Source organism: Wyeomyia smithii, chromosome 1, assembly GCF_029784165.1.
Source record: "Wyeomyia smithii strain HCP4-BCI-WySm-NY-G18 chromosome 1, ASM2978416v1, whole genome shotgun sequence".
Taxonomy (NCBI): domain Eukaryota; kingdom Metazoa; phylum Arthropoda; class Insecta; order Diptera; family Culicidae; genus Wyeomyia; species Wyeomyia smithii.
In genome coordinates this window covers 72669544-72681602 of record NC_073694.1, presented here as the reverse complement: position 1 = coordinate 72681602, position 12059 = coordinate 72669544, and the positions used below count along the sequence as shown (strand labels likewise).

Sequence of the window (12059 nt, the reverse complement as noted above, 5' to 3'; positions counted from 1 at the left end):
GAACTTTAATTATTTTTTGATCCGTAAAGCACTCTTTTCGGCTTCGAATTGTATGAATTGATGCAGTGGAAGCATAAAATGTAAAGCTTCTAATGCTTTAGTAGGTGTGTTTCTTATTTCTTCCGTTGTTGAGAGAGTGGCTAGCCGTTGAAGTTTTTTCATAGAGTATTTGTTGTTTTTTTTCTATAGCCAACTCTAGATGTGTATTCCAATTGAGTTTTTTGTCAAGAATTACTCTAAGGTGTTTGACGTTATCTGACAGTTCCAGAAGATAACCTTTTAGCCTAATATCATTAAGCATAATTTCTTTTCTACGTGTAAATGGGACGATAGTGGTTTTTGGAGGATTTACATTTAAGCCTTCTCCACGAGGAAACAATGTTTAAGGCAATTATGACTATATCATCAGCGAATCCAACTATTTCAAAGAAGATCATCAACCAAACCAAAGTAGAGGAGATATCATATCCTCGTTGCGAGCACCCTTTTATAGCTTCTACACTTATAAAAGACCTACCAAGGCTTGCTGACATTTCTCTTTTTGTTAACATCTCGTTGATTCAATGAATAATGAAACTGTCGAAACCACGTTTCTTCATTGCAGCAGTCATTGAGTTTTGAGATGAGTTATCAAATGCTCCTTCAACATCAAGAAACGCCGGGATTATGCTGCTCAAAATAGCGTCTGATATCAAAATTAGGAGCGGCTGATCAATGTCCTGGTGTCAGCGTAGGACTCTTAGAAGAGCTGACACGATGGTCCCCCGGCGAGACGCTGCTCGCGACGGGAGCTAAAAGCCGTTATTGGTGACATGAATGCTCATTTGGGACGGGAGGCAATGTACACGCAAAAGTTGGGTGGTGCGAAACCAGTACAAAATTGTGCGTTTTTAGCGCAATTGTTGATGTTATTCGGAACCAGTACAATGATTGCGTGTTGGGCATAACGCAATTAATGCTCTAGCGTTTCTCCAATGTATTTGGCAGCTCCAAACTACTACACCTAAACAGTTTCAACTGGTATCAAGCAGCATTGCAAAGCGAGCGAGAAGCAAAACCATTCTCCTCCTTTCTGCTTGAGGACGAGACATATGCTACGCTTTTCAAGTCTTTTGCACACACGCTTTCGAGATACTTTTTCTTCTTCATGCATTCCTTTGAATAGCAGCAAGCACGCACCGACAGTATGAGTGAGACTAACAACACTGGTATCAAGTATGTACAGCACGGGTGTCTCGCTCATTTCGTGAAGCAACGAAATATAGCCTTGCGCCTCGCAATCCGAACCGAAAGAGAAGCGAAAGAGCAACCTGCAAATTGTATGTGATGTGTCTAGTCTAGTCACTTATACACTCGACGTGAGAAATAAAGTGTCGGTATATGATACATATTCTGATTTCATTCTATGTCAATGTATTCGCAGTACAACTGTTGCGTTATGCGTTTCACACATTTATTGTGCGATTTCTGTGCAACATTTGTGCGAATCGGGAAGACACAATGATTGTACAAGACTTAAACTTTTGCGTGTACAGACCGGTAATCGGGCCCGATTGATTGCACACCGTTTTTAATGAAAACGGCCATCGGTGTGTGAAGCCTCCCGTGGTATGATGATCCAAAGTACCTTCTTCCTCCGCAAAGATATCCACAAAACCACTTGGAGATCACTCGTTCAATAGACAGAGTATCAAATCGACCACGTTCTAGTCGCCGGTAGCTCCTTTCGCGACATCGCACCTACCGCAGTACGAATATAGATTCGGACCACTACCTAGTAGCTGTGTGCATAAACTCCAAGCTCTCGACGGTGTATAATACCCACCGAAGTCGAATGTCGCGACCGAATATTGAGCAACTGCGGGGTGCCGGGGATGCACAGGCTTACGCGCAGCAGCTGGAGGCAGCGTAACCAACGGAAGAGTAACTTGGCTCAGCTACGCTTCATGATAGCTGCAGGAACATTCGATTCGCCATAGGTAGTGTTGCTGTAGCGCTAGCAGGCACAAGGGCTTCGAATAATAGAAATGACTGCTTTGACCGCGAATGCAAACAGTTAGTCGAACGAGAAGAACGCAGCAGGAGAGCGAACGTGGTTTGCTACCGTCGGGCACGGAATGATATCAGGCACGGGTCAAAATTCAGTTCTCCGAAGGAAGAAACGCCAACAAGAGGACCGAGATCACGTAGCGATGGAAGAGCTGTACTAAACTAACGACACTCGCAAGTTCTACGAAAGGCTGAACAGCTCTCGTGAAGGCTAGCCGATATGTGCAAGAGCTTGGACGGGAACCTCCTTACAGACGAGTGTGAGGTGATCGAACTTTCATGAGCATCTGAACGGCGATGTAGAAGAGCACGAGGACGGGTATGGTAATTGATTTTGGTGCTAGCACTAGTAGAATACAACATTATTCCCGGCCCAGATCTCTTGAAGATGGAGGAGGAGATTGACCGGCCGAAAAACAATAAAGCTGCTGAATTGGACCAATTTGCCAGCGAATTGGAAGTGGAAAAAACTGGCTAAAGCCATGCACTAAGTCATTGTCATGACTTGGGAGTAAGAACGAGGACCAGAAAAGTGGATGGAAGGTATTGTGTGCCCCATTTACAAAAAAAGGCGACAAGCTGAAGTGCTGCAATTCGCGAAGCAGGTCGTGGGGTACTACCAGGCGGGATTGATGGGTGCCCGCGACACTACGGACCAGATATTCGCAGTTCGGTAGGTGATGCAGAAATGCCGCTAATACGACGTGTTCACATGATGTGTGTTGTTCAAGTATCGGGGGCATTCTCGAGCCCCTTCGAAACACGAACAGGGTTCATGGCAAGCTGATGATCTCTCGTGCCTACTGGAAGGTGTCAAAAGAAGAGCGGCACGATATTCTGAAAGTCGGTCCAACTGTTTGACTTCGCCGACAATATCAACATTGTAACTCAGACCTTCGTGAAGATGGCGGATACGAAAGTCGGACTAAAGCCAAACGGATTGGACTGGTCATCAATGCATCGAAGACGTAGTTCATGAAAGGAAGAGGTTCACGAGAAGACAGTGCAAACCTCCCACCTCGAGTTCAAGTTGGTGGTGATGAAATCGAGGTGGTCGACGAATTCATGTACCTGGGCTCACTGGAATCTGCCGACAACGGTATCAGCAGAGAAATTCATCGGCGCATTATGGCAGGAAAAGAAAGGCACGAAATCGCGCATATTTTGGTCTCCGGGAGTCGTTTCGATCGAGGAGAATTCGCCGTTGCACCAAGTTGACCATTCACAGGACCCCGGTGAGGCCCTTAGCCCTCTACGGCCATGAGACGTGGACTATGCTGGAAAACCAACGCACCCTTATGTTCTTCGAAAGGAAGGAGTTGCGTACCGTCTCCGGTGAAATGCAGATGGAGAACGGAGCATGGAGAAGGCGAATGAACCACGAACTGCAGGAGCTGTTTGAGGAGCCATCTATCGCCCACATCGCTAAGATTGGCAGGTTGCGGTGGGCTGGGCATGTCGTAAGGATGTCGGACGCCCGGTAAAGATGGTCCTTGAAACCAATTCGTCAGGAACGAGATGCACAGCGGGTAAGGTGGATCGATAAGGTGGCTGGCGAACTGCCATCGAGTGGAACGGAGACGACTCTTACGTACAGCGAAGGCCATACCACCGCTTGGGACTCTTTGGTAAGGTAAGCAAAGGCTTTGCTCCTTGAGTAACACCGTTAAAAGACCTGACGGCATTTTTGTAATAAATCACTTACGTTGCAGAAAACTCTAGCTAAAAATGTTTATAATTCTCAAATTTTACAGCTTTTCTTTTATTTTCCGACAGCTTTCGTCTCGTCTGGCGAGAAAAATGAACTATACACGCGCCTGACCAGTCTCGACATCCAGACTTGAGGTTGTCCGGTTTATTTTTCGTTTGCACTTCACTTCCGTCTTTCTTAGTGTTTCTTACTTTACTACTCTTTAGTATGTTACATCTTGTTGCATGCTGCGCGCTCTACAAAACATGCGTTTTTTGTGTCGGATTTTCAGAACAATTTCAAAAGATCGTTGGCTTCTGTTTTGTTTGAGTATAAATTAAACTAATAGGAGAAAAGAAATCATTAAATTTTTTTTGAGTGTTTGTCGTATTAGAATCCTAGAAGAACTAATTACATCAGTAGCTGCTATGTTGACGAAGCATGCTCAAATTATCCGTATCTAGTTCCGCGCGTTGTTGTGTTTAGTTAAACCTAGATCCATAAATCGTATTTATCGTTTCCATTGATTTATGGACTAGATAACTGAGCTGCTTAGTAACATAGCAAACCAGTTTCAGGAGCTGATCAATAAACAGAAAATAAATCTCTATCTCTAAAATCACCCATAATCTCGACAAAAACATACTTGGGCAAAGAAAAAAAAAGAAACCAGAGGAGACAAGATACAGGGATTAAAGAATTATTTTTACAAAAGTTTACAATAGTAGAGCGAAAACTAGCAGTTGTGGCGAAAGGCTATCTCGCAATTATTCCGTTCGATCTGTTGCAATCATTTGAAGAAAGTATTTTTTTACAAAATACGCGTACAAATTCGGATTATTTAGTTTTTGATTGCAGAGTCCGCGTGCCTTACATTGTTTGCGCGTGTATGTGTGTGTATCAGTGAATTAACAGCGAAGGAAAGCTGAATGCCAATGATTGAGAACGTGTCAGTTTGCCGGGAAGTTTTTTGTTTGTTGCGGTTGTGTTTTTGCTAACTTTCTTCGAATCCTGTTCAGCCTTCTGTTTAACTAAAATGTCTGGAAAGAAGCGAACAAAGGCGAACTCGGTTTAGAGCTGATTTGCAGGGCAGGAATAAGTATCATCGACGACGAAAGTTTGTACAAACTGTAAATATAGAAACGGAATAATCGAGGCTGCAAGTGGCGGTTTGTTTACTCTGGATGGTGTTGAAGATAATTTGTATGCGATTATTTGATTGCAAGAAATAATGAGTGAATGCTGCATGCATGTGCAACAATGCAACACGACTCACACGAAATAACCGCAGCCATCATTTTCAGTCGGCCACGTAAACTGGCATGCACATACTTCAACTACTTAAACGAGAACAGACTTTCCACTAGTCTTGCTAGGACTTTTTTGAAGTTCTGTGCTTTTCAGCAAACGCATATGCCTATCGAATATGTTATCCCTGACATTTTGTCTTAAATTACACTATTAGAAACGAAAAAGGCTTCTCCACTCAATTTAGCCACAACGAAAAAGTGCGTTATGGCTGCGTGACAAATGTACACACAGGAAAACGAGCGCATGATTTAGAAAATACTACTGCATGAATAGTAATATGAGAGACAATGAAACAGTAAACATTTGCCCTAGTCTGACACACTGCAGTTACTTCTTGTTGTTAAGGTTTTTTTCTTTGTGTTACGTTTGTTTTATGACTTTAACTTAACTACGCCTAGATCTCGCTCTTTTCTTTCTCTCTCTCTCTCTTTGTGTTATTTTTTATTTTATTCGCACGATTTGATTATTATTGGGAACAATTAATAATATTACCTTCCTGTATGGTAGGTGAATTTTGCAATTCATAATCAATTTGGAAGGGTCAATAATTTAACAAAGAAATTGCGTACAGAAGGAAAAAATGGGTTAAGAACATTCACAGCAATCTATCGCAGTCAAATTGAACAGAAGGAATAAGGTTTTTAATATTTATTTTTTTCGATAAATTCTTAAACTTAGCATTGGAGATTAGCAATAGGAGGGGGCAGGTTTGGCTAAAAAATACTATTTTTAGAAAAAATTAATATACCTTAAAAAGATAACGAAACATAGAAACATATAGCCCGATGATTCGCCATGGACATAAAATGAGCAATAGCGCTTTTAATACAATTGCATGGAAAAGTGAGTACACTGCGCTGTACCCAATCCAGATAACAAGGTGCGTTTTGTAAAGCCAAGATGAAGGAAAGAATATCCGCGAGGGAAATATATGGGCAGATGATTGTGTGAATGTTTTGTGTTTTTTTCCCTCGATCGTGCGCGTAATATACTTCCGATTGTTATCTCCTTTTCGCCTAACTTAGCAATAGTACCGCTAGTCTAGATACTTTGCTTGTAATTCCTTTGCTATACAACAACCGTAATATTATCAATTAATAATAATCAAACCGTTCCGAATTTCATCTCGATAAACTGTGGGAACGCTCCCGGCTACTACTGGCTGAGACGGAATTTTCATTACATTTCTCGTGTAGACGCTGCGCTGGCGGAAGCTTTGCGAAAAACGGATGACGGAGTGCTTCACCTGCAAAAAAAGAAAAAAAAACGGAACGCTACTATAACTACCATATATCTAGAAGGATGATAATGATTTAAATATCGAAATACATTATAGTTTTTACTATTCTAGTATTCAGATCACTTTAAATGTTTTTTTATTCATGTTGGCTTTTTATTTATAATATTATAAGTATTAGTTTTGATATACGTGGCTCAAATAACATTAAATTGTGAAAATCGGTCTCAAATAACTAAATTTAAACAATTTTGTGCTCCATTGAAATTAACCATGCACACTTGTGCGCGGCTCCAAAGGCATTGGTAATGTCTCTTGGTCTAAACCGATACCAGATATAAATAAGCTAATTGTGTTTCTCTAGTCAGCCGGCTGACTATAGGATAAACCGCTAAATAGAGACGGATACGAGTTATATGTATGATCGCATCACCTATCAAAGTGAATCCTGATCCAACGAGCCCTTCCCTACTAACAAACACCTCCTTCCTGTGACCTTTGTGGAGATGCAGAGGTTAACACGGTCTCCAAATAGCAAGGGTCACACTAACATCCGTTCCCTCTTCCCACCATTGCAAGGACGCGGCCGTCGTCGTTTATTGATCCTTTAAAGTATTGAGTCACTAAAACTTGTACAATGAGATTGGTCGGTCACTCCCAACCCCATTCAGTTGATTCACCGTACAACTTTACTGATTCGGATCAATCACGGAGTGCAGTCATTGATATGTGCAGTCAGTCAAGCTAAGCTCAAGCTAAACTAATTATTATTAGTTTTAATATACCTAGTTGCTTTTCTGTTTTTAGTGAAGTAAAATAATTCAAACCAATTTTTCTACTTACCTAGCGAGATCCGGTTGGCCGGATCGTACTCTAGCATGCGCCGAATAATGTCGAACAATTGCAGGTGATCAGGTGTTTCTGCCAGCACGTATCGATGAAGTGGTTTGCAATGGTCACGCACATATCGTCCAGCCGAAGATTTCTCGTCCCAATCGAGCTTACCACGGTGAAAGTATTTGGTACGGGTTTTTCTAATAAGAAAAAGAAATAAATGCAACTTACTGTTGTAAAACGAGTTACAGACATTTACCTAGCCATCCGGTACGGAATTGTCCCTAGTATACGTTCCATCATAGCGAGATGTTCTCTGTTGTCATGTGTCTGGAATAGCGTAATGCCTAGGTACAGCTCAAACATTATGCACCTGGAAAGACAAGTCAAATAAAGAGGTTACTTTTTGTTTCAAGTGAAATAAATAAACAAGCCTCACCCTATCGACCAGACGTCGCATGGTTGCGACCAACCTAATTCCAGGATTACTTCCGGCGCTCGATAGTGCCGAGTGGATACGATAGTGCTATGATGTTCATGATCGAAAGTTGCGCTTCCGAAATCGATCAGCCGAATATCCGTACATTTAACGCGGCGTACTTCGCGGTTCTACGAATTAAAAAAAATGTTTCTGAACTAATTCTATAAGAGAGTTTATCGTAGCAGCTGATACCTTTCTCGAGTTGAACGAAGTGGTGTACTCTGAATCCACGAACAGGATGTTCTCCGGTTTAAGATCAGTATGGGTAAGCTTGTGATCATGGAGAAATTTGACCGCATAGCAGAGCTGATATGACATGTGCCTCACGTGATCCATTGGATATGGTTCATAGTTGTTTTCTCTCTGTGGTTTATCATGAATAAAGTTAAAAAATAAAAAAGTTGCAGTTTGCAAGAATACTTACTAGAAAATCGAAAACACTCAGACCAAGCATTTCGAACGCAATGCACATGTGTCCGTGGAAATCGAACCAGTCCAGCATTTTAACGCACAAACTAAAATAATATACGGTTTAAAATAGTTTAGTTTTATAGATTACAGCAACTGTTCGCTAACTGGGCACGCTTTAACTGGGCTTCTTTTTAACTGGGCGCTCGCTAACTGGGAGGATTCCCAGTTAAAAAAACAACAAACGTCAAATATCTAAACGAACGGGGGGCATGTGGACTGGGAACGAAAACTGAAAAATTAAAGTTTTTCTAATCGAGCATATTTAAAATACAAAAACAATAATATAGCTGATAAATGTACTCGCTATATAAAACTAAAGTTTAAAAGCTTTATTTGAGAAATAAGTTTGTAGTTGTGGCTTCCCTATTTGGTGATCAAATTGAGAACGAAAGCCTTTTATGAAGTTGTCGCGAAGCAGCGTTATCCATCGAACTCCCCCTCGGCGTTGAGATGACCAACCAGTTAGCGAGCTGATTTCAATAACTGGGAAGTGCTCGTCGCCCAGTTAGCGAACAGTTGCTGTATAACCTCAAACTTACTGTTGGAAGGTCGGATCCCGTTCGGCGATCTTCTCCAGTGCGTTGATCTCTAGCTTGGCAGCTTCCCGATATTTTTCTACGTTCTTGATTACCTTCAGCGCCATCGTGTGATCCCTACCGTACGCAGTAACGAAAACAAAGAGGAAAAATTGAATAAGGAAGTTCTTTAAACACACGTTGTCGGGCAATAATTCGAAAAGAGGTAACAATTTACATTGATTAATAGTTACAAACAACTGGCTCTTAAAACGATGATCATTTTATTCTACTGTCTGGTGCTAAAAAATACTCAACGAGCAGCCAATCGGACTCGCTCGTACAGAAAGATTACACCAAACCGATGAAGCAGTGTTTGTTTTCGGGTGGGTGTAAATAGAGAGTTTCGAGTGTCGTGTTCGAGACTTTATGGCAGTATAGTAACTCGATTAACATGAACAAGCGTTATGGATTTTGAATAGCCTCCCACGGTAACAAATGCAAATAGAAAACGGTTTCGATTTCTAGCAGAGATCTCCATTAAGGGCTACCCTATAATTTCTGGTATACCCCTGCTGTGAATCGATTTCCGTTATGACTAGTGATAATCTTACTAGTTCTAATGGTTGTGAAATTCGATTAAGATTTCAGTTTGGGTATTGAATCTGCGAAACAGAACTGCTATGTCAATCGTGCGAAACCGTTTTAACAAGAAAACATTGGGCACATAAGCTCAAAACGATCTTGTTTAGCCTGTATGATTGACAGCCAGAATTTTTTTCAAAATTATTCTGTTTCAAACCTTTTAGCTTTTTTCCATACGGTCCTTTCAACTTAACAATGTTAACTCTAGAACCCATTTCTAGTGTAAATTTTCAACGCTAAACAATTTGAATTTGCACTCTGCTCGACAGAAACTAAAATATGATTGGATTTTGATAAAAACAAACATGGTGTGCGATAATTTAGAGCCAATTGCTGTAGCTGTAGGGTATTGCAAACATTGAAAGCGTACTTACATTTCCATATCCTTCACTTTCACCACCCGACCGAAAGTACCTTCACCTAAGGTGGCCAGGATTTTATCTGCGAGAATGAAGCGTGGATCCAATCGAGCGCCGGGTCATTGCACCATGTAACGAGAAGAGCAAAAAGGGAGAGAAGAACAAAGAACAGTAGAAATTAAGAAAAAAACATTAGTGATATCTAGTGGTGCTGACTAAACCTGTCTCATATTTGCTATGTAAAATCTACGAGATTTGATTCGTCTTAATTTTGCTACCTGTAGACTGTACTTTGGTTTTAGTTAACATGAGATTTTCGAACTATTTAAAATTACTTTATCGGTTTTTCTCGAGGTAAATTGAAGCTTTAGATAGAAGTAGATCAATAAAAGAGAAAGGAAAGCCCTACAATTTCTGTGAATCTGATCAAATCTGTTTTTAATAGATTCAAAAAGAAGAAAAATGTAGCTTTGGAAACTGACTTTTCTTCAGATGGAGATTTGTTATCATATATTCTAAAAATGAAGAAGATTTCGAAAGCTACAATTTGTAATCGAAACTGAAAACGCGACATGGGAGCACTGTGGTGACAAAATATTGCATACCGCACTTTTCAGGGGTTTTTGAAATATTTCACCACAAACGCACAGTACTCCGGACCGCACGAAGACGCGACCGCGAGTTGGAGAGGGAATTGTACTCATGTAAAATAAAATATTAAGAATTTAAATTAATGCTTCACGAACATCTGTTATGAAGAATGTCGCCAGTGTGGTAAATCAAATGCCCATCAGCATCATCCCTCACGGATGGTTGTTTCTGTGTTGGCCAATTGCAATCGGTTCATCATCATCGTTGTCGTTGCCGCCGTGATTGGTTTAAGCATCATTATCATCAACATCATCATCACCATAGCGAATTGTTTTTTCGTTTCACATTCGGTCGAGCCAAGCGCAGCCGGTCATCAAGGATCGATTTCCCATTGAAAACAATCGATCGATCGTCGTCGTCATCATCATCATCATCGTTGTTGGTAGTAGTGGCGGATGAAGGCCGATTGTTTTTTTCGGCAGACCATACACACACAGTTGCGGTACACGTTGGGGCGATATGGGAGGTTGGGCGACAGAACACACACAGAACCAGTCGGGGAACACATCGTTCATCATCAAATCATTGATCATATCGAAGAAGAGACACGAGAAAAATACGGTATCGATTTGCGATAAGATAATTAGTTCGAAAAAAATATAAGAAAAATTTGGTTTACAAATATAAATAGTCTATTGGTATACTTTCGCTTGGCTTAGTGGTTATCAAACAGTTTTTATTAGATTCGCACATTTTTCACTGTTATAGTTAATTAAAAGAAAAAATGCAATCATTCAATGTTTCAATTATTAGGAATGAACAGAACTAACCTTATAATCGGATTTAAACTGTGAAATTACGATCATTCGAAAAGCACGCACACAATCACAAAACAAAATGCTGCGATCTCAAGATAGATGGAGAAGTGAGTGCAGTTTACTTATACTGATGTTCATGAAAAATAGTATTTACCTGAACTGTCACTAACACAGGTTACTGTGACTACGATATCAGCGGATGATGAAAACAACATGATGCACTCTGATGGGCAGACGAAGCCTTTGAAAGAATTAATGCGAGTTTCATGTTAATCGAACGAGCGGCATATGGGCCAGCTGCAAATGAAAGGAAATTGCCACAGCAAACCTTTTTCGTACAACGTTTGTTTGTAATGTAGTTTTTTTTTTGTGTAACTAAGCGGATGAATTATTTATTTTCAATAAAGCTTAAAAACTTTTTTAAGGGTCAGATGAAAGTGAATTATTGCAATATGCATATAAAACTGGCTTGGTTCTACCCAAGTCGAGTTGAATTTCGTTTTATTTACGTTTTCAGGTTTAGAACACTATCTAAGATGAAATTCAATTTTTAATTCTTCAAATCTCCAGTCTACTACATTTTTCTACACGAAAATGAGTTCATTGCCATTGTTGGTGAGCTGTCAATGAACACCCCCTCCCTATCCTCGCGTCTTTTTTCGAAACGTTCACCAATCTGTATGATAAAAATTGAACCGCAAACAGGCCTATCTTATATCTCAATTAGCTCGGCGCAGCACCGAGCCTACCATCAGGTTACTACTGATGGAATCAATCAAACAGTTAAAAGCAAAATGGACGGAAGAATGATGGTGATGGGGAGGGTGTTCGACTGCTTTGGAGCTAAGCGAGGCAAACAAGGGACAGTAAAGAATAGGAGAACGTCAAAGAAGAAAAAAAAAAGAGTCAGTAAATTGGCGGCCCCAATTTGCATATCTACTAGCAGCTCATTGTCCCGATCGTCTATGGTGCCCCCTTCGAAACGGCTGCGCGGATGTTGATTGCAAATAACAAATATAATTGAAATGATCTGTTTTTTTCAAACTGACTCGCACCAT

The 12059-nt window shown here is 40.6% G+C and overlaps 2 protein-coding genes across 6 annotated transcripts in view; one reads left to right on the top strand and one right to left on the bottom strand.

The window, feature by feature from the left end:
- The window catches only part of LOC129730816 (40S ribosomal protein SA), a 441656-nt gene that overhangs the window by 300820 nt on the left and 128777 nt on the right, over positions 1-12059 (top strand). The window lies entirely within an intron of this gene.
- The window catches only part of LOC129725250 (serine/threonine-protein kinase PRP4 homolog), a 44379-nt gene that overhangs the window by 8582 nt on the left and 23738 nt on the right, over positions 1-12059 (bottom strand). For 3 of the 4 annotated variants that reach the window (XM_055682945.1, XM_055681272.1, XM_055683668.1), the window contains 10 exons: positions 10339-10411; positions 9608-9674; positions 8613-8726; positions 8027-8117; positions 7795-7965; positions 7561-7730; positions 7381-7494; positions 7131-7321; positions 6234-6296; positions 3781-4779 (listed from right to left, as the gene is read on the bottom strand). In XM_055682945.1, coding sequence (XP_055538920.1) covers positions 4640-4779; positions 6234-6296; positions 7131-7321; positions 7381-7494; positions 7561-7730; positions 7795-7965; positions 8027-8117; positions 8613-8726; positions 9608-9674; positions 10339-10411 — 1194 coding nt within the window. In that variant the 3' untranslated portion in view covers positions 3781-4639. Of the gene's footprint in view, positions 1-3780; positions 4780-6233; positions 6297-7130; positions 7322-7380; positions 7495-7560; positions 7731-7794; positions 7966-8026; positions 8118-8612; positions 8727-9607; positions 9675-10338; positions 10412-12059 lie in introns of those variants that run through there. The other variant, XM_055682100.1, reaches the window with a different exon arrangement.